General features: G+C 47.9%; 1 protein-coding gene across 3 annotated transcripts; it reads right to left on the bottom strand.

Moving 5' to 3' along the window:
* Positions 1 to 289: 289 nt before the first annotated feature.
* Positions 290 to 16,092, bottom strand: SAMD4B (sterile alpha motif domain containing 4B). Of its 3 annotated transcripts, XM_044667420.1 has the most exons (12): positions 15,897 to 16,092; positions 8,481 to 8,951; positions 6,503 to 6,742; positions 5,843 to 5,952; positions 5,533 to 5,619; positions 4,581 to 4,899; positions 3,827 to 3,912; positions 3,609 to 3,730; positions 3,064 to 3,262; positions 2,756 to 2,879; positions 688 to 771; positions 290 to 454 (listed from the first exon to the last, which is right to left on the bottom strand). In XM_044667420.1, the coding sequence occupies exons 1-12, from the start codon at positions 16,090 to 16,092 to the stop codon at positions 426 to 428; spliced, it is 2,067 nt and encodes a 688-aa protein (XP_044523355.1). In that variant the 3' UTR covers positions 290 to 425. The 3 variants fall into 3 exon arrangements, with proteins under 3 accessions (XP_044523355.1, XP_044523356.1, XP_044523354.1); XM_044667421.1 differs by lacking the exon at positions 6,503 to 6,742; XM_044667419.1 differs by lacking the exon at positions 290 to 454 and having other exon boundaries at positions 575 to 771.
* Positions 16,093 to 23,501: the final 7,409 nt, after the last annotated feature.

Here is a 23,501-nt window from a genome sequence, read left to right as displayed (position 1 = left end):
GCTCGGTCACCCCGATGCTCTGGGGCAGGCCCCCCAGGGTGGGTGGGTCTGCTGGCCTCCTTTGGAGTCGGTTTCTCTGGGGAGGGGTGTCCAGAGTTCTGGGAAAGCCACTGTCCAGAAAGGAAGCAGGGGAAGGAGAGGTGCCTAGGGCAGTTCCCCTGGCCCTGGATCCCCTCCCCACCATGCCCTGGCCCTCAGCAGAGATCCCCCTCTATACCCTGCGTCATAGCAACGTGGGGCCTCCAGGGGGGGAGGGGGGCGAATGGTGTCTATCAATATTAAACCAGAGTTAAAGGGATAATAAAGTAGAAAAATATTAGAACATATAACTGAGCCAACACCCCCCCCCTCTTGTCACTGAGGGGATGGGGTGGCCCCTCTCCCCACCCCAGGGGGACGACACATCCGCTGGGCTCTCAGTCACATCAGATTGTGGAAGTTTTGTCTGTCCCATCTGTGGTGAGAGAGAGAGGAAGGAGGGGGGTCAGGAGCTGAAGGAGATCAGGGGTGGGGCTTCCAGACCTCCCCAGATGGGCATCCCTGGCACCCAGGCCTCCTGCACAGTGGTGTGGCTTCTCAGCTCAGGCCTGCAGGCCTGGCACTGTTCTGTGGATGAAGAGGGAAGGCCCGGGGATCATTCTCGAGAAAGGAGCCTGTAGAGGGGACCGGAAGGAGGGAAGCTCTCACCACCCAAGGCGTGCTCCGTCATGCTGAGGCATAGAGACTCCAGCGTAGGGTTGATCTCCAGGTCTGGGCCCGGGACCTGGCAATCTGGACAGAGGTAAAGGGGAAAAGTGTGAGAAGATGGCAAGAGAAATGGTGGATGGCACCAGGATGCAGAAATGGAGCAAGATGGAGGGTGGCTAGAAATGAAAGACAGAACTGCAGGGCCTGCCTTCCAGGAGGATGTATGTCCACTTCTTAAAGGCTGGCTCCAAGCCTCCTCACCTTATCCACTGTCCATCTGTCAAATGAAGCCCTTCCTAACCATGCTTCTATTTCAAAGTCAGCCCTTTTCATGAAAAGATGAAGGCCACTTCTCACTGGACAAAATGGGCTGACCAGGGTTTTGTTGTTGATGGGGAACAGCCAGTGTATATGAGTGGCTGGTCTTCCAATGCCACAAGTCTGGGCATAGTGGGGTGGGAAACAAGTCAGCAGGCTGCTTTCCATACCCAGAATCCCAACCTATCCCATCTCAGCCCAAATCCTTCTAGACCATGGCATCGCACTTCAGGCAATGTCCTAGAGCAGGGGTCGGCAATGTATGGCTCTGGAGCCATAGTTGGCTCCACCTCCCAACTGGCCAGTCTGGGCAGAGCCCCAGGATGTGCCCCAGGGGGCCCTTCAGCCCCCGCCCCATATTCTAGCGCCTTCCACCTCCATCCTCCTCCTTCCGCATGCGTTTATGGCTCTCACGGCCAAAAAGGTTGCTGACCGTTGTCTAGAGCTTCTCTGTGATAACGTCTCTCCTAAGCACCTTCTCCAACTCCAGAGAAGCACAGAATCATAGAATATCAGAGGAGTAGGAAAGGACCTTAAAAATCATGCAAGTATGACCCTTTTCCATGAGTCAGAAAGGTGTTGGGTCCTATCTCCAATCCCCCTTCTGAGAATACACAGAGCAACAGAGGGGAGATGTCTCTAAAGCCCAAATTATTGTAAGATTCTGGATCATGCATTTCTAACGTGAGGACAAAGCCCATCACTGTACTATTAGGCAAAAACAGGCAAAAGGCTAACTAATAAGTGCCTGAAGTTAAACTTGCCTACTGGGAAATTTAACTTACCTTTTTCCTCCAGTCATACAGGTTTGTGAGGTATGCCTGTATTTCATCACCAATGGTTCGGCAATTAACTCATGAAACACATACAAGCTTAGAAAAAAATGCCTGACCATATTTTTTCTAGATCATTTGCTTATTCTGGGAGCTAGATGGCTCAGTGGATAGAGCACTAGGACTGGAGTCAAGAAGAACTGAGTTCAAATCTGGCCTTAGACATTAGTTGTGTGACCCTGGGCAAATCACTTCATGCTGTTTACCTCAGTTTCTTCATTTATAAAATGAGCTAGATAAAGAAATGGCAAACCACTCCAGGATCTCTGCCCAGAAAACCTAACCCTAACTCTAACCCCCTGGACTATATGTAGCACACTGGTCAGCACCAGTGCACTACAGTCCAGGGGGGGTCACAAAGAGTTGAATATGACTAAATGATGGAACCCTCCCAGTACTGATCCCTGTAGTCCTAGTTGTGACCTCAAAATCCATTCTAATCCAAGAAGTACCTGTTTCTCTCTCCTTTTTCTTTTCTATTTCTAAGTTAATCAATTGTGCAAAACAACCACTACCTCCCCATTGCCAGATGACACACTAATAAAAAATCTTTGGGAAAATGAAAAGTCCTTTTTGATATGAAACTTTGCCAAAAGCTTTGGATTAAATCAAACCTCCTGGTACGTTCCTTTTATTCATGTGTCTATTTATCCTTCAGAATCCTAGGTCAAAAAGGGACCTCAGAGACCATAAAATTTAGGCCTCAGTTTATTTAAGTTACATTGTAGTTGACGTGTAAAAATAAAGAGGAACAGAGTAAGATCAAGATTCAGACTGAAAACCCAGAGAATGAGAGCTCCAAACACCATGAGATGAAGAACAGAGGGGTAAAAAAGAGAGGAACCAAAAAAAAGAGAGAGGAACCAAAAGAAAAAAGCCAGAGGCCAAAACCAGGACTCAGGAAGGAGGAGCCTCACCTGGCGGGAACATGAGGAGAGCCTGGGGGGAGGAATGCACAGGGAGGGAGTGAGTGCGCTGCACGGAGCTCCGGCTCTGGCTGGGCATGCTGTTACTGCCTCCAGGATTGGCGAACCACAGATTCTGTATTGAGTCAGAAGGCCAGACACAAGAGAGGTGGTGGTGAGGGCAGAAGTTGGGAAGCACCCCCATAGAGGTGTACCACTCTTTTAACCCAATCACAGCTCCCCTCCAGAAGCATTCTTCCTGGCTACCACCCCAGCTGGCATCTTGTCTCCCCATGCTCCCAGCCCTGACTGACACTTACCTGTCGTCCTTGCCCCCCAAGACTAGGGCTGGTGAGGGCATGCCGAGGTGAAACGCCTCCAATGCCTGCAGGGCTCAGGATGCCCATTCGGCTAGGTGGCAGAGCCCGAGGAGGCATCTGGAACTGCCTCTGGGCCCGCCGGGTCACTCCCATCCCCACAGAACCAGCTATGGGGAGAGAGTTGGAGCCAAAAGCCCAGCTGCCAAAAGAGAAGGGGAAGGGTGTGAAGGTCATGACTCTGGATCCTTGTCCTGCTTCCTCACCCACCCTGAGGAGACACACAAGAGGAACTCTATTTGGGAAGCTTGGCAGAAAGGTGTGCTGGCTATAAGTGCTCACCAGCGTCTCCAAGAGTTAAGGCTCCAGATGGGAGCCTGCAATAAGGATCATGTAAATGGCTTGGCAGACCTTCAGTGGTCTCTAATGGCAGCAACCACAGCTCTTTCCTGATGTGCATGATGGGAGCTGGGCCAGGGCTTCCCCTCCAGAAACTGAGAGGAGAAAGGATCCTGCCCATACACAGTCTGTCCCTCCTTGGTTCTTACCCCTTCTGCTGCTGCCGGTAGCTCTGCATTTCTAGGGCAGCTTTTCGGGGAAACGTTCGGAGCAGCTTCAGGACCTGCTGTTTCCAGGACAGCAGGCGCTTCTTCTGTGTCTCGGTAAAAGCCTGGGGGTAGGGGGAGCAGCAGAGAGTAAAGTTCATTCAGAATTGCCTGGTCAAAAGCTATCAGAAACCCATCAAGAACATCTAGGGAGGGCTCACCTCATGTGTCAGGCACTTTTCGATGAGCTGGAGGTAACTAGTAATGTTTTCCTCATCTGGCCGGGACACCAGCAGCTGGGTGCACACTAATTGGGGAAGGAGGAAGGGAAAGAGATTACAAGTAAGGTCTTGGTACTGCCCTGCACCAGCCTCTCAGAACTGTGACCAGGGGGCAAGCAAACAGGGCCCTGCTCCAGGGTGCTGGACGTAGGGCCCATGATAGTAGCACACCATGGGATTTTGACAACACAAAGCATCTAGTTAGCAAGAAGACTTTGCTGGAACAGAAAGCTCCCAGTCAGTGGCCAAGGGCTTTGGTAAGCTGCTTCCCCTCCCACTCATCTCCCCACACCCTGAAGCAAGCCCAACTAGATCTCCAGCAGCAGACCTCCACCTACTCTCTTGTCTACTCCACGAGTCAATACATTCACCTCAAAACTGGCTAAAAAATGAAGAGACTCAGCCCCTGCCATTGGGGAAGTTTACAGTCTACTAGGGAAGACAAGACTGTACAAATAAAGCTGATACAGAGGGGATGGGTGAAGTACAAACAAGTACAAAGGTCTACGTAGGGGAAGGATCTCTGCTCCTGACCCTCCCAGATCCTTGGCCTCTGCCCTTGGGAAGAGGGTCAGCAAAGCACATCTGATTTAGTCACCAGAATCTAGGCAACAGCTGAGCACAAGTTTTCATCTCCCCCACTCCCCCCACCCCCAACTCCCTTGGCCTTTGGTGTCCAGGAGGGGGTGCTCACCTTTGCCCATCACACGGGTAAACTGGCTAGGGAGGTCTCCATCGGCGACAGGGGCTGTGGCTGGCTCACTACCATCACTGGGGGCAGGGGCCGGCTGGGGGGGATAGCTTTCTGCTGGGGCATCCTTGGCCTCAGGGACCTTCTCAGGGCCTGGGCGAGCTGGGGGGGGCTCGGCGCTCAGCGGCGGCTCCCCCCTGCCCCCCTCCTTGGCTGCAGCCACCACAGCTGCCTGAAGGATGCTGTAGGCCTTAATGGGTGTGACAATGATCTGCTGGAGCTCCTGTAAAGCATTCCTCAGGTTCCCACCTTCCAGCACATCCTGGGGATGGGGTGAGAGCACACACAAACACGAGGGGAGTCAGAAAGGGTTCAGAAGGCACAGGAGGAGCCAAGGTTGAGAGAGACAGAAAGATACTCAAGGATCATAGGACCACAGACTTTTTAGAAGTACGGAAGGGCCTCAGCACAGTACCTGAGGGGATACAGTAGGCACTTAATAAAGGCTTGCTGACTGACAAATGAGGTCCAGAGAGGGACTGGCACAAGGTCACACACTTAAAGAGTCTTTGACTCCAACCCCATTGTTCTTTTCACTCCCCCACATACACAGTCTTACCCCAAACACTAAGTGCTTAATAAAATACTCAGCTGGGAACAGGAAGGCAGTATCTTGGGTGCCTCCTCCAGGGCATGAGCAGGGCTCTTGGACCCCTGGGGTCCTAAATCTTAAAGCTAAAAGTGGGAAGTCTGACAAATCGTGTCTCAAAATTGGAAGGACCTTAAAAATCAAGCCCACCCCTGTCTAGTGGACAGATGGAGAATTGGACCCTGAGATGAGAAGTGGCCTGAGAAGGTTCTCCATTCCATCCATGGTGAGTGTCCTGACACCCATCCTGGTGAGCTTCCAGACACCACACTACCTCCACCAAATGCCCTCCCAGCAAGTCATCACCTTCTCCAGGGACTTGAGGACACTCTGCCTCTCACGAAGCTTCTGGATGCTCAGGGCGATCTTGTGACGGGCACCTTTGGTCACGTTCTGTGTAGGGAGGAGGAAAGGTCTCAGAGGGATCCTGAGAGGCCCTCTCAGGTTATAATGGAGCAAAGAGTCTGCAATAGGTGGGCATGAGAAGAACTGGGTTCCATTGGTGACTCCTTCAGAGGCTCTGGCCATAGCCTGGCCTGAGGACCCAGATGGGAAGGGAAGGAACCTAATTCACAGAGATCTCTTTTGGGGCTCTGGGAGAAGTCTGGGAACTCACCTGAGATTCCAGATGCTGTTCAGTCAGGGTCATCATCTCCTCATAGCTCATCTGGGAGAAGAGGGCTGCGTATTTGTGTAAGCGAAGACTCTTAAGCCATAATGGCACATCTGGGGTGTGGAAAAGAGGACTTGTCACAACTATGGTGTCCAGCTGACCCTCACATCTTTTCTGTGGAGCCTTTTCTGATCCTCCCTCCTTCCATTCCCAAATCTACCTCCTGAAGGACATGGTTGTCTTCCCAAATCAAACAGAAGCTCCTTGGGGAGAGGGACTGCTTCAGCTTTGTCTGTGTACCCCACCCCCCAAACCAAACACAAGACCTGGTTCAGAGTAGGTATGTCCTAAATGATGGCTGAGTGAGTGACAGAGGGATGAGGTCCTCTGCCACTGTGCCCTTTCTGCCTCAGAGCTAGACCCCCAAAAGAGACCAGTGCTTTTTCCAGGAATTGTCCTCTGAACCAGAGTCTGCTTCTACCTATTTTTTTCCAGAATAGATGTATTATTTGTTCTGAGAGAACCTCAATATTAATATTTCTCTCAAAGGATTCCCAAAACTGCTTCATGGATTTGGCTGCCCCACCTGCCCAAGGGATCAGGCCAGGTAAACCCAGGGGTGGGCTGGAGCCAAGAAGGGCAGAACCACCCACCCTGGCTCACCTTTCATGCCACTGCCATCCTCCTGGAAAGTGTTCCGGCTGGAGCCCTGCTCCTCCGTCTGCTCACTGCCTGAGGAAGCCACACTGCTCTGGGGTGAGAGGGGCGCGTGGTCGGGTGGGGCAAAGGCTGCTCTTGCCCCCATTTCCTCTGGGTTCAGCCATTCACCAGGGCCCTGCGGGCTCGTGGGGATGAGCGACATGGAACGCTTCAGCGGGCTTGGGTGCATTTGGCAGGGGAGGCCTAAAGAGGAAGTATAGGGGGAGGAGGTCGTCAGCCTCTCAGGGCCCCAGGGTTGGGAAGCCCAGCCCCCTCCTCCCCAGGTAATCACACACTCTAGCGCTATCAGTGCTATTCAAGTCCATCCATCATCTCATTTGCTCTTCACAAGGGCTGTTACCCACTGGTCCCAAAGAAGGAGATGAGACCCAGGAAGGGTAAGTGACTGGCCTCCAGCAGAGGAGGTCTAGAACCCACATCTCCTAACTGCCAGTTCATCCAACCTCACAGAAGTTCTTTACAGGCAGGCCTAACCCCAACACCCTCCCTTATCCCTCCCCCTCCCTCTCCAGCTGCTCAGCTCTTGAGGGGCAGGCAGTAGTTCCTGGAGTCCCTTAGCTGGGTGCCTGGATGTGTGTGTGTGCTCTGGTCTAGCCCCCTTTCCTTGTGCTCAAGTATTTCCGGAGATGGAAGCACTAACCTGATGCTAAGCTCAGTAGGCCTGAATTCAGAGTCGCTAGGTACCTGCTGCTGCCTTTTCTCTTTATGAATAAAATTCTAACCTTGCCTCCTTTTTCCAGGCCCTTTCATCTCATCCTTTGTCTCTTCCTTCTCTGCAGGAGAACCCTGAAGTCCAGACTCCCCTATTCCCGGCTTCTGCCCCCTCAGGCATAATGAGTTCTCAAAGAGGAAGGTGCTAGACAGATCCCAGGCCAGGGGAGGGCAAGCTTTCCAGGATCTTGAATGGAGCGGAATGGGAACATGGGAGAAGATGATTGACACCGGCAGGGAAAACTCTCTTCAGAACAAAGTATTGACCCCTTCAACCCCATCTTCAACTTGCTTGGCACATCCAGCCTCCTCTACCCCTCAGGGCACAGGTCCCTTCCTACTCCCTCCCCAGATCCCAGGTCCATTTGGAGGTGGAGGGAGGAGGAAGGAGGGAGGGCTAGAAGAGCAATGAAGCCAAGATGAAAGGAAGTGAGAGATGGGAATGAACAGACTGTCCCCATACAGGGCCTGAGACTGACCACAGAATAAAGAGAATAAAAAGCCTCTCGCTAAGAGAGCACTTTCTATTTTTCATCAAACTCTTGTCTCTTTCCCACCTCCAGTTTATCCCGCATATCTGACAGGATAATTTTCCTTAAATACTGCTTTTACTACATTACTCCTCTGCTCAAAAAACCATGGAAGATTCTAATTTCCTGAAGCATCCAGACAAAATTGCTCATCCCAACATTCAAGGCCTTCTATCGTCTAGATTCAACCTACCTGATGCAGCCTTAAGTCCTGCCCCCCCAAAACCTCCACTCATTTCTGCCTCCATCTCTTTGTTCATGCTGTTGTCCCCTACCAAGCCTTCCCCCCACCCCCAACCCCCAATTCTCTAAGTCCCCGATCAGCACTTCAGAAGTCTTCTCAGCCCACACTAAAAGCTATCCCTTCCCTGACTGTCTGTCCCACTCATTTAGCACTTAATAAGACCAGCTGACCCAGCCACTAGGTTCCACTCATCCACTACCACCACAGGTGACCTCTGGCAAATCACTCCCTCCCTACCCCCAATAATCTCAGTTTCTCATTTGGAAGGTGAAGAGGTTGGCCTCGAGATCTCTAAAATGCCATCTTACTTCCATGGTCTGTGATATTTTATTTCTTTGAACTAGGCAGGAGCTAGAGTTGGATCCAAAGTGCTCCCAACCAGGCTCAGGCCATGGACCAGTGACAGCTAAAGGGAAACCTATGGGGCAGGCCTCACCTGCATTAGCGTTGCTCCCAATACTGTTGATGGTGGATGGCACTGCACCAGAAGGGTGGAAGGGCACATGTCCATTTTCTCGTGGCGGCTTGTCCTGCCAGCCTGGCCCTAGCTCCCCAGGGCCAGCCTCCCCAGGGCCACCCCATTCATCTGAGCCCTGGCGGGAGTGGTAGGCAGTCTCAGCTCGGGTCCGGAAGCCACCAGCCAGCCGTTCCTCTAGGTGGCTGAGCCAGAGGGCTAGTGAGTTTCGGTCCTCCAATGTGGTGGCCGGGTGAATGAGGGCATAGGAGAGCAATTGCCGACTCTCCTCAATGAAGGCGTTGTTCTCTATAGAGTAGGCCAGCACCTTCTGCAGCAGCTTCATATACTCAGACTTGGCCTCTGTGTTGCCAGGCTGGAGCAGGGGTAGATGGGACAATAAGAGGGAGACGACCTTCTCTTTGGACTCTTGCTGCCATTGGTTAATGATGGCTAAAGGGAAGAGACAAAGACAGGAGAGATGGTAAAGAGCTCAGTCTACCTAGAGTGAGAAGAGTCATGGGAAAGGCAACAGGCAATACCTAAACGTTGGGTAACCTACCTCCTCACTCCTTGACTGTAAGCTTCTTAAGAGAAAGAACCTTGCTCCTCCCCTAACAGAGAAAAGGCTTGGAGAGTGGGGGGGGGCTAGAGACTCACTAACTGATTGCATACCTCCTTTTCAGCCCCCCTCCATTTTTTTTAAACCCTTACCTTCTGTCTTGGAGTCAATACTGTGTATTGGCTCCAAGGCAGAAGAGTGGTAAGGGCTAGGAAATAGGGGTTAAGTGACTTGCCCAGGGTCACACAGCTAGGAAGTGTCTGAGGCCAGATTTGAACCCAGGACCTCCCGTCTACTAGGCCTGGCTCTCAATCCACTGAGCTACCCAGCTTCCCCCCCTCCAATTGTTTTTGAGACAAGCTAAAGCAGACTAAAGAGTCCCCCCTTCAGGAAAGGGAACAAATGTCATTTCATTCTCTACACCATTCCCTTTTGATATTTTTCAGAAAGCAGAGACTAGGGCCTGGAAAACTCAGTCTGGGCCCACAGACCCCAAGGGTCTTCTGTGCATCTATGTGAATTCTCAGGCAGCTGCATTTGCATACTAATCCTGAAAGGCTATGGCAGATCCCTTGCCTCTCTGCCCTCCTAGACACAAGCAGAAAAGTTAAGTCTCTCTGTGTAGAACCATGATCCCTTACTCCCCATGACAGCTTCCAACCCATCCTCTGGTCCCTTCTATTCCCAAAGAAAAAGGCAGACTCAAAACTTATGTCTAATTTGCATGCTGAATGTCAAAGCTCAGAAAGGGGAATTACCTTGCCAACTACAAGAGAAAGAGGATATTATCAAAAGAAACCAAGCATCCTGGTCTCCAGGCATTTGGGGAGCTAAGCTAGTTCTTTGCCTTCCCATCAGGGCTCAGAAGAGCTCCCTCTACAGTAAACTTTCCAGAGGAGCTTGTCTTTCTCCAATTCTGGGGCCTAGAAACACAAGTGGTCCCCACCTTCCAACTCCCTTCTCTCTCTCTCTGTCTCTCTGTCTCTCTCTGTGTCTGTCTGTCTGTCTGTCTGTCTGTCTCTCTCTCTCAGTTCTATTCCTCTCTCTCCTTCCCAGCCTGACTATCAGGGGGAATGCCTGCCATTGGGGAGCTCAGGCAACCTCATACTTACCAGCTGCCATAGTCCTACAAGTTGGACATCTAAAGGATCCAAGCTGCATGGGTTTGGATTTAGGTGTAGGAAGGATATCCCCCAATGCCTGGATCCACAGCCACATTTTTGGGATTAGTCATCAGTAATGTAGCTAAATTCTTCCTGAATTCCCTGATAATTCAGCCTGGGCTGTCTAACACCCACCATGGACTGGATATTTTAAAGTAGAAGGGACCTCAGAGATCACTGAGGCTGACCCCTTCATTTTACAGATGAGGAAACTGGGACTCAGAGAGGCCAACTCAGTTGCCTGAGGTTCCCTAGCAGTGCCAGCATGGTCTTTCTGGCCTCCAAGTTCACTAGCTGCTGCCCTCCTTATTTACTACCCACCTCTGTCCCACCAGACTAGCCCAAGGTCACCAGGCTGTTAAAGTGTGTGGGAAGTGCCTGGTAACTCCAAACCTAGCAATCTCTCTTCTGCCTACACTACCACCTTTGGGGCTTAATGAGGTCCTTCTATTTGGCCTAAATCTCCTTAAACCCTTGACCTGATTGTGTAGAGGCAGGGTGGAAGCAAAGGTTAATTTTAGTATCTAGGACTTCAGCAATTTCTTAGAATCCCAGTTCCTACTCAACTTCTGTCTCCCAAAACTAAAAGGTTTCACTCTTTCAGCCTATAGGTCTCTTTTACCCTCTCCCACCTTCAATCCTTGTGGTCATAAAGCTCTATGAGACAAAAACAAGTTCTATACCCAGGAGGCCAGTTACAGATGACCTTGGCTTTAGTAAAAAGGAAAAGAAGCTATTTTATTCCCAATCTCTGTGCTGAGCTCCTTACTCTCCCTCCTACCTCATTCCTTATACCAGCTAAGGGCCCAACAGATAGAGTGCCAGGCCCAGAATTAGGAAGACCTAGGTTCAAATCTGGTCTTGGGTACTTCCAAGCCCTTGGGCAAGTCACTTAATTCAGACTCCCTAGCTTTTCCCCTACTGTCTTAAGAGTTGTTACTAGGACAGAAGGTAAGGGTTAAAAAGAAAAAAAGAATCTTGAGGAAACCAAACTCAATTATGGAATCATGGGAGGGCTTTTCCCAAGTCGCTCTTCTTACTACCTTCCTTTCCTCACCATCAAAAATTCTGTCAGGGTTTTCATGCCTGGTTTATCACCCTCACTTTGAGGTGTACAGTTTCAACTGACATTTGTTTGGACCTCAAGAGGAGTAGAGGTCTCTGGGTCACAGGAAAACCTAGCTGCTGTGCTCAAGACACCACCAGGGCCTTGAGAGGGCACACCCTCTGTTGAAGCCCAGGCAACAAGTCTGTGCGTAAAGAAACACTGCTTCAGTGAATCCTTCGTTTAATGAAAGACCTTGTTCTGCTTTGGAGAAAGGGCAGAGTTGTTTCTGACGCAGAGTCTAGCCTTGGGGGTAGGACCCTACACTGAGTCGGAAGATGCCTGAGAAACAGATGGTAGAACTACTCCAAGGAATTCAGATTGGCCCCTAAAGGAACAGCCCCCACTGAGACTATGGGTAATGGGTAGGAATTTGTCCTAGTCAGGGTCATCCATAACAAAACAAAGCATTCAGTTGAGTCTAAGATAAATATATATGAATTGAAAATTTCAAGGGGCTGTCTGCAATGGTGGAGGCTAAAATAGGAGGGGAGAAGAGGGCAATGTATTTTGGGATCTCACCCTTGGCTCTGACCCCCCCTCCCCCCCACCACTTCCCAAAAAAGCCAATTTTGTTTGTAGGAGAGTCTGAAGAGGATACACCATGCCTACTCTGGCTCCCACTCCATCCTGATGCTTGCTGTTCTCCCACAGATCTGTGATGGTGGTACAAGGGAATCTCACAGGAAATTCTTTTACCACAACCAGATGTGACTGTGGCCCTCTAAGCCAGAGGCACAACAATCAACTATGACCGAAGGGTACCAAGGGGGAAGGGGAGAATGAAGAAAGTATCATGTTCTGTCCCATCCTCACTGAGCCATAAACCTGTACTTGCAGACAGGGGACAGTGATATGACTTGGATAGGGAAAAGGGCTGGTCTGGCAGGGGTGGAGAGTGGGTGGGCCCCACAGGGAGGTGGTAGCAGCAAGGAGAGGGCCAACTAGAGCTAAGTAGGGCATGACCCTGAGGCTTGGCAGCTTTTGGGGGCCAAATATATCTGAAGCTCAGATGGGGCCAAGCCCATTTTTACATCCCCTACTGTTGCAATCATGTTGGGCAGCTGCCAGAGGGGCTGAGGTTTGGCTGAGAGCAACTGCCCATTCCCCAGGCTTGAGCCATTGCTGTTTGGGGGAAGGGGGAGGAGTGAGGGGAAATAGGCCACGAGGGAGGCTCACATTTTTGTATAATGAACTGGACTGAAAGAACTCATGAAAGAACAGCATTGCTGGGCTCATTCTTCCAGGGGAAAAGGGGAAAGATGAGGCTTTCCCTAACTCCACCCCAGGATGTATGGTGTTTGTATGAGGGCAATGATCTGGCCTGGGATCAGGTCCCTGATCTGGTGACTCACTTGCCCTTTCCTGACCTCAGTTTCCCCACCCAGATTGAGCCAGAGTGAGGCAAAGCAAGAAAGGAGGGGAGCAGAATAACTAATCCTGAGGTTAGTTGACTGATTTGTTTTCTGGGGGTGGGAGGGGGGGGAATGGGGCGATGTATGGCTTTGAATTCACAAAACTCAATACGAGCAGGAGGCATATTGGGAGTGCTGTTCAGAGAACTTAAGGGACAAGAAATGGAATCCAGTTCATCTGTCCCCAGGCCCCCCCCCCACCTGCCTGGCCGTGGCCCTCCAAGGGGGCCCAAGTTTATGTCACTTACAGCTGGATAGTAGCATGGAGGAAGGAGCAAACTATCTACTCCTGGGTCCTCAGATCAGCTGCCTCTTCCTCTGGCACTCCCAGAGTAGGAGGGAGTCTGCAAAGCTGCCTTCATGGGAGCCCTTCCTCCCAGGTACTAGAAGGAGCTCCTGCTACTTGGGATCTATCTCGGATAGATCCCAATAGCCTTTACCTTTAGTTTAACCAAGAACCAGGTTCTTGACCTGGATTCCATGATTTTTTTTTATAGTGAATAACTGTATTTCAATATAATTGTTACCTTTGTAATCCAATGGATTTTATTAACATTATGTTCAGAAGCAGCTGGTAGAACAGTGGAGAGAAAGCTGGGCCTGGAATCAGGAAGATCTGGGTTCAGATCCAGCCTCACATTTCTTAGTTGTGTGACCCCGGGCAAGTCATTTTACCTCTGGCTGCATCAGTTTCCTCCTCTGTAAAATGGGGATAATGCCTATATCTACCTCCTAAGGTAATTGTGAAGATGAAGCCCCTTGGCACAAAAAAGGTTAAGAAACTCTGGTCTAACAGTAATTCTCCTCTCAATCTCTCAGTGGATCACATTATACCACCCAACTTCCCTCCTATGGAGGAAGCTCCCTGGATTCTGCACAATGTGCTCTCTGACCCTGCCAGGGGAATTTCAAAACAAATTCAAAGCAAAGGGCAACAACCCCAATTCAAGGGTATAAATGAGAACCTTCTCGGGAAGTATGACACACTGAGAAAAGCAAGGACCTATCCCTAGGCTACACAGCCAAGTGGAAGGGTGTTGAATACATATTGTATCCTAAACTACCTATTTATTGTCTACTCATACCATTTATGAACAGCCATAGAGCACATTTTCCCAACCAGGGGAGGGTGGGGGAAGTCTCTGGGGGGGGGGTCCTCTGACTAAGGTAGAATGCCAAAGGCAGGATATACACTCTCAATTTTGTTATGTGAAATCCACAAGGGGATGGGGATGGATCTGCATCCACATTTGGGGGAAGTGGGTCCACTAACTCACATAATCCACTAAGTTAGTTTCCCAGTGCCCTGATGGTCCAGCATCATGCTAGGAGGCATGGGAAATACAAGAGAGGGTCCTGAAGCTCTTGTCTTTCAACACATAGGCTCAAGAGCAGGAATCCAGGGGTAGGAGAGTTTCACTGTTTCCTTAGGGCTATATCTGAGGTCCTCTGACAATCTGATTATCCACTCAGACTTGCAGCCTTATCTCCCCTTGCTCCCTACAGACAACCTTTGTCCAGGCCACACTGCCCCTGTGCCTCTCCCCCCATTCCCCCCTAAAGCCTTTTCCAGGTTCTTCCTTCCTCTTTGGCCTTCGTGGGCCAGACCAAACCCCAATAGGTCCTCTCTACTCTTTACTGCACAAATGTTAACAGCTCTGCTCTTTTTGAGCTCTGCTCAAAAACACAGTGAGCCTGCTACCTTTTGAAGGAGTTCCTGGCTTCTTATGTCTTATTCCTCTTATTAGCCCCAGCAACTCAAATCCTCCTCTGGACCCTACAGGCATACAGATAGGTGAGGAGAATGTAAAAGATGAGCTGCCCTCTGCCCTATGCCCATAGATTCTCTGTTCCACAATTCCCTAAGAAACCCCAAGGGAAGGAAAGGAACCTGACAATGACATCAAGTTTGAAGGCTCATAGAGAGCTGTACACCCAGGATCCCATCTGATGCCCACAAGCACCCATGATGGAGGCACTTTACAAATCACCAGTCCCATTTTATTGATGAGGTTGGAAACAGAGGAAGAGGATTTGAACTCAAAACATACCGAGGTCTAACTCTCCCTCTGCTGTCTCCTGATCCAGCTTTAGGGCTGGACTACATCCCTCCTGGGCAACAGCCAGAATCTAATCTGGTCTGACTAGGGCCTTCCCTCCCACTCTATAACCTTTCCATTAAATAGCCCAAACACCCCAGCATCTAGGACCCAGGGTGAGAAGAGAACTGGGAGCTCCTCAGAGCATCACACTTTCCTGGGGTCTCTGAGGATTTACTAGCTTCAGTTTTTAAACTGAATAGGACCAGGTGGCAAAAGAAAGGATACTCACTTTAGGGGCCTAGGACCAGAAGGGCATGAGGAAGAAGGCCAGGATGACCAGGCACTGTTCCCAGATGATACATCAGGTAAAGTTCTTCTCCCTCTGCCCTACCCCCTCTCTTCCTGACCATAAATAAATCTCCACTGGGTGCCCAGCATCCATATGGACTAGGACTAGGAGCCAGTGTCCAATTGGGCTTGGCAGGTCAATCTCTCTCAACCTCCGGTCCCATCTGGTAGAGGCACTGGGCAGGGGTACCTCAGTGGTAGCTTGGGGATCCATCCTAGAATATTCTTTGGTTGAGTGCCCAGGCCTAGAGGCACAAACCAATTCTGTTCTTATCCAACCTCACCATGAGCTCCATTATAGACTATCTCCCCCATCACACAGCCCTCCCCACCAAGGCTCTTTAACTTTGCATCATAAGAGGCCTTATCTTTTCAGTACAAGAAGTTGATCTTAATAACTATGAAGCCATCCTTCCCCAAGGTGTCCAGGGATCTTGTTTTTAATCCCATTCCCAAGGATGTCTGGACTTTCCTATCTTCCATAACAATTTGTATGGAACAAGCAGACAATCTCTTTAGGCTACATTTGGCTTAAATACCATAGATGAAGTACTTTAATTCTATGATTAGAGCCCCTGAAAAGCCACTCAGAGGAGGTCCTGAAGAATGGACTCCCACCTGTTCCTTACCACTACCTTGACACTAACATAAAAACCCCCGAACCTGGAGAGTAGGATGTCCTCAAACAAATTCTCTGTCTGGCTTTCCTTCTCCATCCCCAGCTCTTGTGTTGTGCCTTAGTCTAAGAGGGGAGCAGACTTACCAGCACTGTTGGCCTCTGACTCCAGAAGGTGGATATCATTACAGTCTGCCAAGGAGTGTTCCAGGCAAAGCTGCAGAAATCGGGCCTGGGTCCGGGTGACTCGCTTCAACAGTGACAGCAAGGCCACTGTCTGCTCACACTCATTCCAGCCCTTGAACCAGCCAGCAAGGATGCCAACCTGGTCTCGGAACATCATGGTGCCGTGGCCAGGGCCTGGGCTTGGCACCGGCAGAGGCCGGGGGTGGGGGAATGGTGGGGAAGGGCAACGCTGTCACATGGTCTCGGCTCCAGAATCCTGTTGTCTCTCCCCAGAGAGGGGGTGGGTATAGGTCAGGGTGCTTAGAAAATCCCAGGAGGGGCAGCGGGGGCAGAGGCCTGTTCACATCAGGGAGGTTTCTGTGGGCTCCTGGAAGAGAGAAAAGAGAACTATCAGATACAGTCCAAGGGCTTAGGAGGCCTCAGTATCTTCATTGTGTACAGAGCTCAATCAGCAACTAAGATTCTTGGAAGAAAGAATCTGGGAACTGATGACCCTTTAACTCTCTGTCCCTCAAACCTCTAGGTCAGAAAACAGATTTAATCATAGCATCACAGACTACCAAATGAGAATGGTGACTGACCTTCAAAGTTGTAACTATTAAGGTACCTGAAGAACTAAGCTTAAACTATAGCAAGGGAGAGATAGCTTGGCAGAATGAATAACTTCCAGAAAGTGCTAGCTAACCCAGAATGGCGTAAATGCCAGAGTATTCCACAAGGAAGTGAACCTCTCTGGCCTACAAGTGACTTGTTTCGCAACCTTGAATGTATTGCTTCCCTAACTGCCTGGCCTTTTGCTCATCTATGCAAGGGTAATAATACCTAACCCACTTGAAGCAGACAATCTCTTTAGGCTACATTTGGCTCAAATACCACTGATGAAGTACTTTAATTCTATGATTAGAGCCCCTGAAAGGCCACTCAGAGGAGGTTCTGAAGAAAAGGAGAGCCACCTGTCTATCTCAGAAAAAGCTAGATGTATTCCTGTCCCAGTGCTAGAGAACAGGCTGAATGATCTCTTTAGAGCCTAAAAGAAGAGGAATCCTATGCCTTTGTAAAATATTCTTTCTTTCCAGATACAGGCTACTCTCAAAGGCTGCTAGATAGAGGGACTCAGAACTTCTTCCTGGGGTGAGTCTAGTTCCCTGCCCTTCAGATTTTAGGCAGAAAAGGCAAATGAGAACAAGCATTTATTAAGTGCCTTACAAATATTATTTCATATGACCCTCCAACAACCCCCTGCAAGGCAAAGGCTGTTATTATCATACTCATTTTTTGTTGAGAAAACTGAGGAACAGAGAGTTGTTGACTTGACTAGGGTCACAAATCTAGGAAGCATTTGAGGCCAAATTTGAACACAAGTCTTCTGATTCCAGATCCAGTACTCTCTCTACCGTAATACCTGGTTATCTCTAATCTGGGCAGATTCTACAAATGCCTGGATTGATTGCCACATAGGTCCCTGGAAGCAGAGAGGAAAACTCCCCAGTAAAAATACTAAGTGGCCACTGAGTCCAACCAGTAGCTAAAAAAGAGGTCCATGCACAATCTATGAGTGGTCATCGAGCTTTTGAAGACTTCCAGGGCATGAGATCTCTCTGCCTCCTTTAGTAGAGCCTGCAGGGACAGCTCATCTAGCTAGGATTCTCCTGACCTCCAATTGCAATCCCCTCCAGCACCTACCCACCACTGCTCCTGGTTCTGTCCTTTGAGGCAAGCACAAGGCTAATCAATCTTCCAAATAAGTGACCCCCCCCCCCACAAGACAACTATTATGGCCCTGAAGTCTTCTCTTCCCTAGAATTTCTTCAACTGACCATATGACCTGAAATAGAGGTCCACCCCTTGCCCTTGCTCCCTTCTAGAAATCTCTTCTTCAGACACTTGGCTCAGGCACCATTTTCTTTATGAAGCCTTTCCTGAATTCCACTCCCCTCTCCCTTCCCAACTTATGTTTATTTTGTCTTTATTCTTATGTTTATTTTGTATATGTCCTTATTGCTTCCCCTGATAGTCATTCTTTACAGGGGTACCCCCAAGTATGTGGCATATAATAACAAATGCTTGTCATTTGATTGGAAGAAGGTCCAAAAGAGGCCAGGGACTAGATAAGTCCTGGGTCCCCTCCCAACTGAAGGATGGAGTCAGGAAAAACTAACAACCACCTCACTAAGCCTCCCAACAGTGGCCATAGCCTACCTTAACAAGCTGGTTTCTATGGGGGTAAAATGAAATTACTTTGTAGCTCTTCAGCATGGAACAGTGTGATCTAACAAGGAATATTCCTCATACCTCTAAAGGGGTAGGAGTAGGTGCAGTTCTTTGCTTATTTAATAGGATGATTTGAGGACCCAAGTAAGAGTTTTAGGCTGCAATGCTGGACTTTAGAATCAGATAGTTCAGTGTTCAAATTCCCATGCTTACTGTATGAATACATGCAAGTCGTTTAAGCCTCATTTTCCTTATCTATCCAGTGGGGAACAATAATAATTTCAATATTTGCTTCCTAAAGTTGGTATAAGGCTTGACTGCTTGACTGAGATGAAATGTACAAGACCTAGTAAACAAAGCACCATATAAATTCCAATTATTATGGCGGGGACACTGCAACAAGCATGGCAGAAGGGGGAATCTGGAAACTTGATGATACAGTTGAGAAAATTGGAGGTATTCTATTTAGAAAAGAGAAGATTTTTAAGAGGGAGTAAAAGAAAGGAAATATACATGATCACTGTCTTCAAACACCTGGAGAATTTTCAGGAACAAATGTACTTCTTTGGCTCCATGAGCAGAAAATCCAGTGGACAAAAGTGAGAGGATTCATGCAGGACTGGAAAAAGGATTCTCTTCTTACCTCTCTGCCACTGACATTGATAACCTTGGGGGGAAGTCTGTTCCTCCTCCTATGCCTTAATTTCCCCATGTATAAAATGGGAAGCCAAAACTAGATGATTTTTAAGGATTATGTTAAGGGATAATGTTGCAATCATATCACTGGTATGGTTAGGCTGAGTCTAGCTCTCTTCCTGTCCCCAATAAAGCAAGAAAATCTCTCCACTAGTTATGGAAAATAGGAGAAATAGAGGAAGGATTAGCTGAGAGGTACCAGAATGCTGAAGGAAGGCCTGACAGTCATCTACAAATAGTCCGACTTTGGGGAAAAGAGTGGTTTTTTAAATTTAAATTTCCTCATCCAAAAAAGGAAATTTGCAATTTTTTTCACGAGTCAAGGGCTGCCTAGCTATCTGGAATGTGACTGAATGATGAAGTGGCCCTCAGCCTTTTGGAGGATTCATGTCCCAGCTACACCATGATCCCTGCCCAGACCTCATTAGAGTACTGCCACAGGGAGGGACAGACAAGCCTTTGGCTGTTGGGCACAAACAGATCTGCCTCGGTCTCAAACAATGTTTACTGCTACTCTGGCTATGCCCAGCCAAAATCCAGACCAATCCTCAACAGGGATTCAGCTCAACAGGCAATGTGGGGTAAACCTAGAAGCAAAAACCCTCTCAAGAGAGGTTATCAAACTCCCTGTCAACATTTGAAAGAAAAAAAAGGAGCTTGATACTTGGGAAGTACCTGCTAATCCCAAAGGTGAAGAACAGAGGCATCATCTAAGAAAGTACCTAGTCAGACCAACAGGTGATTTGGAGAGATGTTTATGTGGTTTTTTCCTTCATTTAATTCCTTTAAAAAAGCTTTTTTCTGTTACATGTAGAAATGCTTTTTGACAATTGTTTTTGCCATTTTGAACTTCAGATTCCCCCACACATACCCCAGGTGGTGAATAGTCTGATATAGGTTATACCTACACTTTCATGTAATACATATTTCCATATTGCTCATGACACTTCATAATTCCTTAAGAGAAGACAAAAGGGGTCTGTTTCAAGAGGAGAACAGCTACTCATTTTCCTGCAAAGCTTTCCTGGCTCTTACCAGGAATGCCATATCCCATTAATGCCAACAACACCCAGACAAATGAGGTGGAGCTGATGACTCTCCTTACCCCCACAGAACCTTGGGCATGCCAACTGTGCAGAAGAGGTAACAGGCTAATAACCTGAAGGCAACTGCTGATTCCTCACATGAGAAAGTAATCATCCAGTGAATGGCAAAGCCAAGGAAACAACTTCAGGTCTTAAGTATTGAAATGTGATGTTTAAAAAAAGAATTCCTTAAAGAGGGAGAATATTGCCATAAGAAAAGGGAAGAGCTTGCTTCAGGTGTCATGAGGATCAAAAACAAGAAATAGCCAGGCTTCCTGGAAAATGACTAGAGCATAAGAGCTTCTTAAACAGAAAATAAATGAGCTATCTGACTTCAATGTCTCCTACCCTTGAAGTACAAATGATATTTTAAAAAATCTTTACCTTATGTCTTGGAATCAATACTGCATGTTGGTTCTAAGGCAGAAGGGAGGTAAGGGCTAAGCAATGGGGGTTAAGTGATTTATCCGGGGTCACATAGCTAGGACATAGCTGAGGCTAGATTTGAACTCAGGAGCTCTCATCTCCAGGCCTGGCTCTCAATCCACTGAGTCACCTAGCTGCCCCTGTACAAATGATTTCTAAAGTTCTGCACTTCATACTTGGCTTTTATCATACATTTGTTCTCCTGGAAAGCTCATTCCTTCTGATGGCTCCAACTCCCCCCATTATGAAGATGTCTGCCCACTCCAGCCCTTACATTTCCAGATGTCTGCTTAGGAGAATGTCAGTCAGTAAACATGGATTAAACACCTTCTGTGTTGTCAGGCACTGTGCTAAGGGAACATGTGACAATATACTCTGTCATCTTCTCAATTTGCCTCTTCCATCTGACATCTCTAGTTCTATCTTCGTGGTATCATCATTTTCCTCATCACCAGATTTGGAATGTCCAATTCACTTTGAGGTATATTATGCAGGACTTAATCACCTCATGCTTGGGCTGCTTCAATAGCCTTCTGGTTGGTCTCTAAGCCTCAGGTCTCTCTCTATTTCAGGCCATCCTCCCCACTCAGTTGCCAAAGTGATCATGCTAAAAGGTACAAGTCTGACCATGGGACCTTCTCCTTTCCCATTCAGGAATGTCCAGTTGGCTCCCTATTCCAGGATCAAATACAGAATTCTCTACTTGGCACTCAAAGCCCTTTATAACCTTGGAAGAGATGTAAGGTGAAAGGGTTACTCCCCACTCCGCAAGTCTTACAATTTATTCCTTCCTCTAATATTCTTCAGTTCAATGAACCTGGCCTCCTGGCAGTTCCATGAACAAGGCCCCTGACTGTATAGTTGTCACTGACTAGCCCTGGAAGTTTCTCCTTCCTCACTACTGCCTCCTGACTTCCTTCAAATCTCAGCTAACATCACCCCCTTTATAAAAAGTCTTTCTCATCTCCCTTCCAAGATCACCACTAATTTAGCTTATGAATGTCTCATAAAATAAAATTACTATTTTATTATTTTTAGTATTCCTTACCCCCCCACCCCCCACCCCCGCCTGAGTAAATATCTCATTTGTCCGTGGCTATTTGTAAGTTGGCCAGGAGTTTTCTGGAGCCAATTTGACCATGAGAGTCAATTATTACATTTCCAGTGTAAGCATTTACACCCTGGAAATCAGCAAACACAAAATCAGGGCTTGATTGTTTTTCTGACTGTCTAGACTTAAGAAAGTGATGGAGGAAATGTTTATAATGCAGCTTAATAGGCAGATAGGTGGCTCATCAAATAGAAAGCCAGGCCTGGAGATGGAAGATCCTGGCCTCAAATCTAGCCTCAAGACACTTCCTGGCTATGTGACCCTGGGCAAGTCAATCAACATCAACTGCCTACCCTTACTGCTATTCTATCTTGGAACTGACACTTAGTATCACTTCTAAGACAGAAGGTAAGAGTCAAAAAAAAGTGCAGCTAAAAAAAGTGTGTCCTTCCCACCCCTTCTCCCTTCCTAGCAGCTATCCCATAAGACTGTAAGCTCCTTGAAGGCAGGGATTGTGTTTGCCTTTGTGTCCCTAAATCTTAGCAGTGCTGGGGACCACAACTGAGTTTCTAATAGGAATAATCCAATTGTGCTCTGCCCTGATTAGAATACCTTTGGGGTAGAGAAAGTTCTTTAAGTAAATTCACATTATACAAATTTGACTTTATGTAAAGAATTCTGAAAGAAATCCATATTCCAAAAAAAAACCTGATGTTAACTTTCCTTTACAGTAATGTGCTCCTTCCCTCTCTGTGATCTAGCTTTTTAGCAGCATTCTGCCACCACCCTGATCCTGACCCTTACCAAAAAAAAAAAAAAAAAAAAAAAAAAGACTCTAAAAAACTCCTTCAGCCCTCATGTGTTCCTCCTCTTGTTCTTACTGTGCTCTCCTTGGCCCTCATGTGTCCTTGAACCATGTTCCAGTCTTTTTCCTGCCTCCTTTCCCCATGTCTGTCAGCAAATGCACATTACATAAAAATCACTTTACACAGAGGTCTGTGGAACTGTTCACTTATGCAAAACAAGAATTGTCTGCTCTGTTTACTTTGGGAACTTTTTGAGGGTTTGTTCTGCCTTAGAATCAATACTAAGTATTGGTTCCAAAGCAGAAGAGCACTAAGGGCTAGGCAATGGGGGTTCAATGATTTGCCCAGGGTCATCCAGTTAGGAAGTGTCTGAGGCCAGATTTTAAGCCAAGATTTCCCGTCTCCAGGTCTAGCTCTCCACTAAGCCACCTAGCTGTCCCCTTATTTTGGAAACTTTTAAGAAGGAAACCGGCAAATTGGAGTACATCTGGAGAACATAAGACTATGACATAGATATAAAAATAAGTTTAAGAACTCCAGATTTGTAGCTCAAGAAGGGAAGACTGAGGAAAGAAAAGAGCTATCTTCAAATTTGAAGGTTTCTTATATGGAAGCATATTCCTACCTCTGTGTCTTTGCCACTGTTCTGCTGGGCTCTTAGAATGGAGAACAGAGAACTAGGAGCAATGGGTAAAGTTGAGGAGAGAGAGTGTAACCTATGGAAAAACTAGCTAATAATTAGAGCTGTCCAAAAGCAGGAGGGACTTCCTCTATAAACAGGAAGTTTCTCATCACCCTAGTCTTCTGAGTTTGAATGAAGGCTTGTTAGGAATATTGTGAACAGAATTTTTGTTAAGAGGTTGGGTTAAAGGAACTCTGAAAACCTGCTCAACTCAGTTCTATGACGCCTCCCTGATCTGATTTCCCCCTTTCCCTGGAACTCTATACCTATTCACCAAATCATAATGATTCTTCCTTTCATGTGCCCCTTATGCTTCCCCTCTGGTCCCAAGAACATATCCTTATCACCTCACACCTAGCCTATTCCAACAGCCTACCAGCTGGTCTAAATATTTCCATTTTCTCTCTCCTCCAAACCACAGTACACTTGGCTTCCAGAGTTATCTTTCTAAAACATCATTTGCATTGTGTAACTACCCTGTCCCAAATACAAAAATGGCTCACCATTGCCTAAAGGATAAATTCTAAATTGTTCTCCTAACCCAAACCTATCTCATCTCCATTTCTTCAGCCAAACTGGTCCATTTACTCCCCCACCTAGAACACACCC

The sequence above is a fragment of the Gracilinanus agilis genome, chromosome 3, assembly GCF_016433145.1.
Source record: "Gracilinanus agilis isolate LMUSP501 chromosome 3, AgileGrace, whole genome shotgun sequence".
Lineage (NCBI taxonomy): Eukaryota > Metazoa > Chordata > Mammalia > Didelphimorphia > Didelphidae > Gracilinanus > Gracilinanus agilis.
The sequence above is the reverse complement of the archived record's forward strand: the minus strand, read 5'-3'. Positions and strand labels throughout refer to the sequence as shown.

What these genes read in the sequence shown, in the direction of transcription:
- SAMD4B (XM_044667419.1), bottom strand. Translation starts at nt 16,092, where the DNA reads ATGATGTTCCGAGACCAGGTTGGCATCCTTGCTGGCTGGTTCAAGGGC. An exon ending in GTCAGAGGCCAACAGTGCTG is followed by an intron (nt 8,952 to 15,896) that starts GTAAGTCTGCTC and finishes TCTTCCCTTTAG; the next exon opens with CCATCATTAACCAATGGCAG. An exon ending in AAAAGTGCCTGACACATGAG is followed by an intron (nt 3,731 to 3,826) that starts GTGAGCCCTCCC and finishes CCCTACCCCCAG; the next exon opens with GCTTTTACCGAGACACAGAA.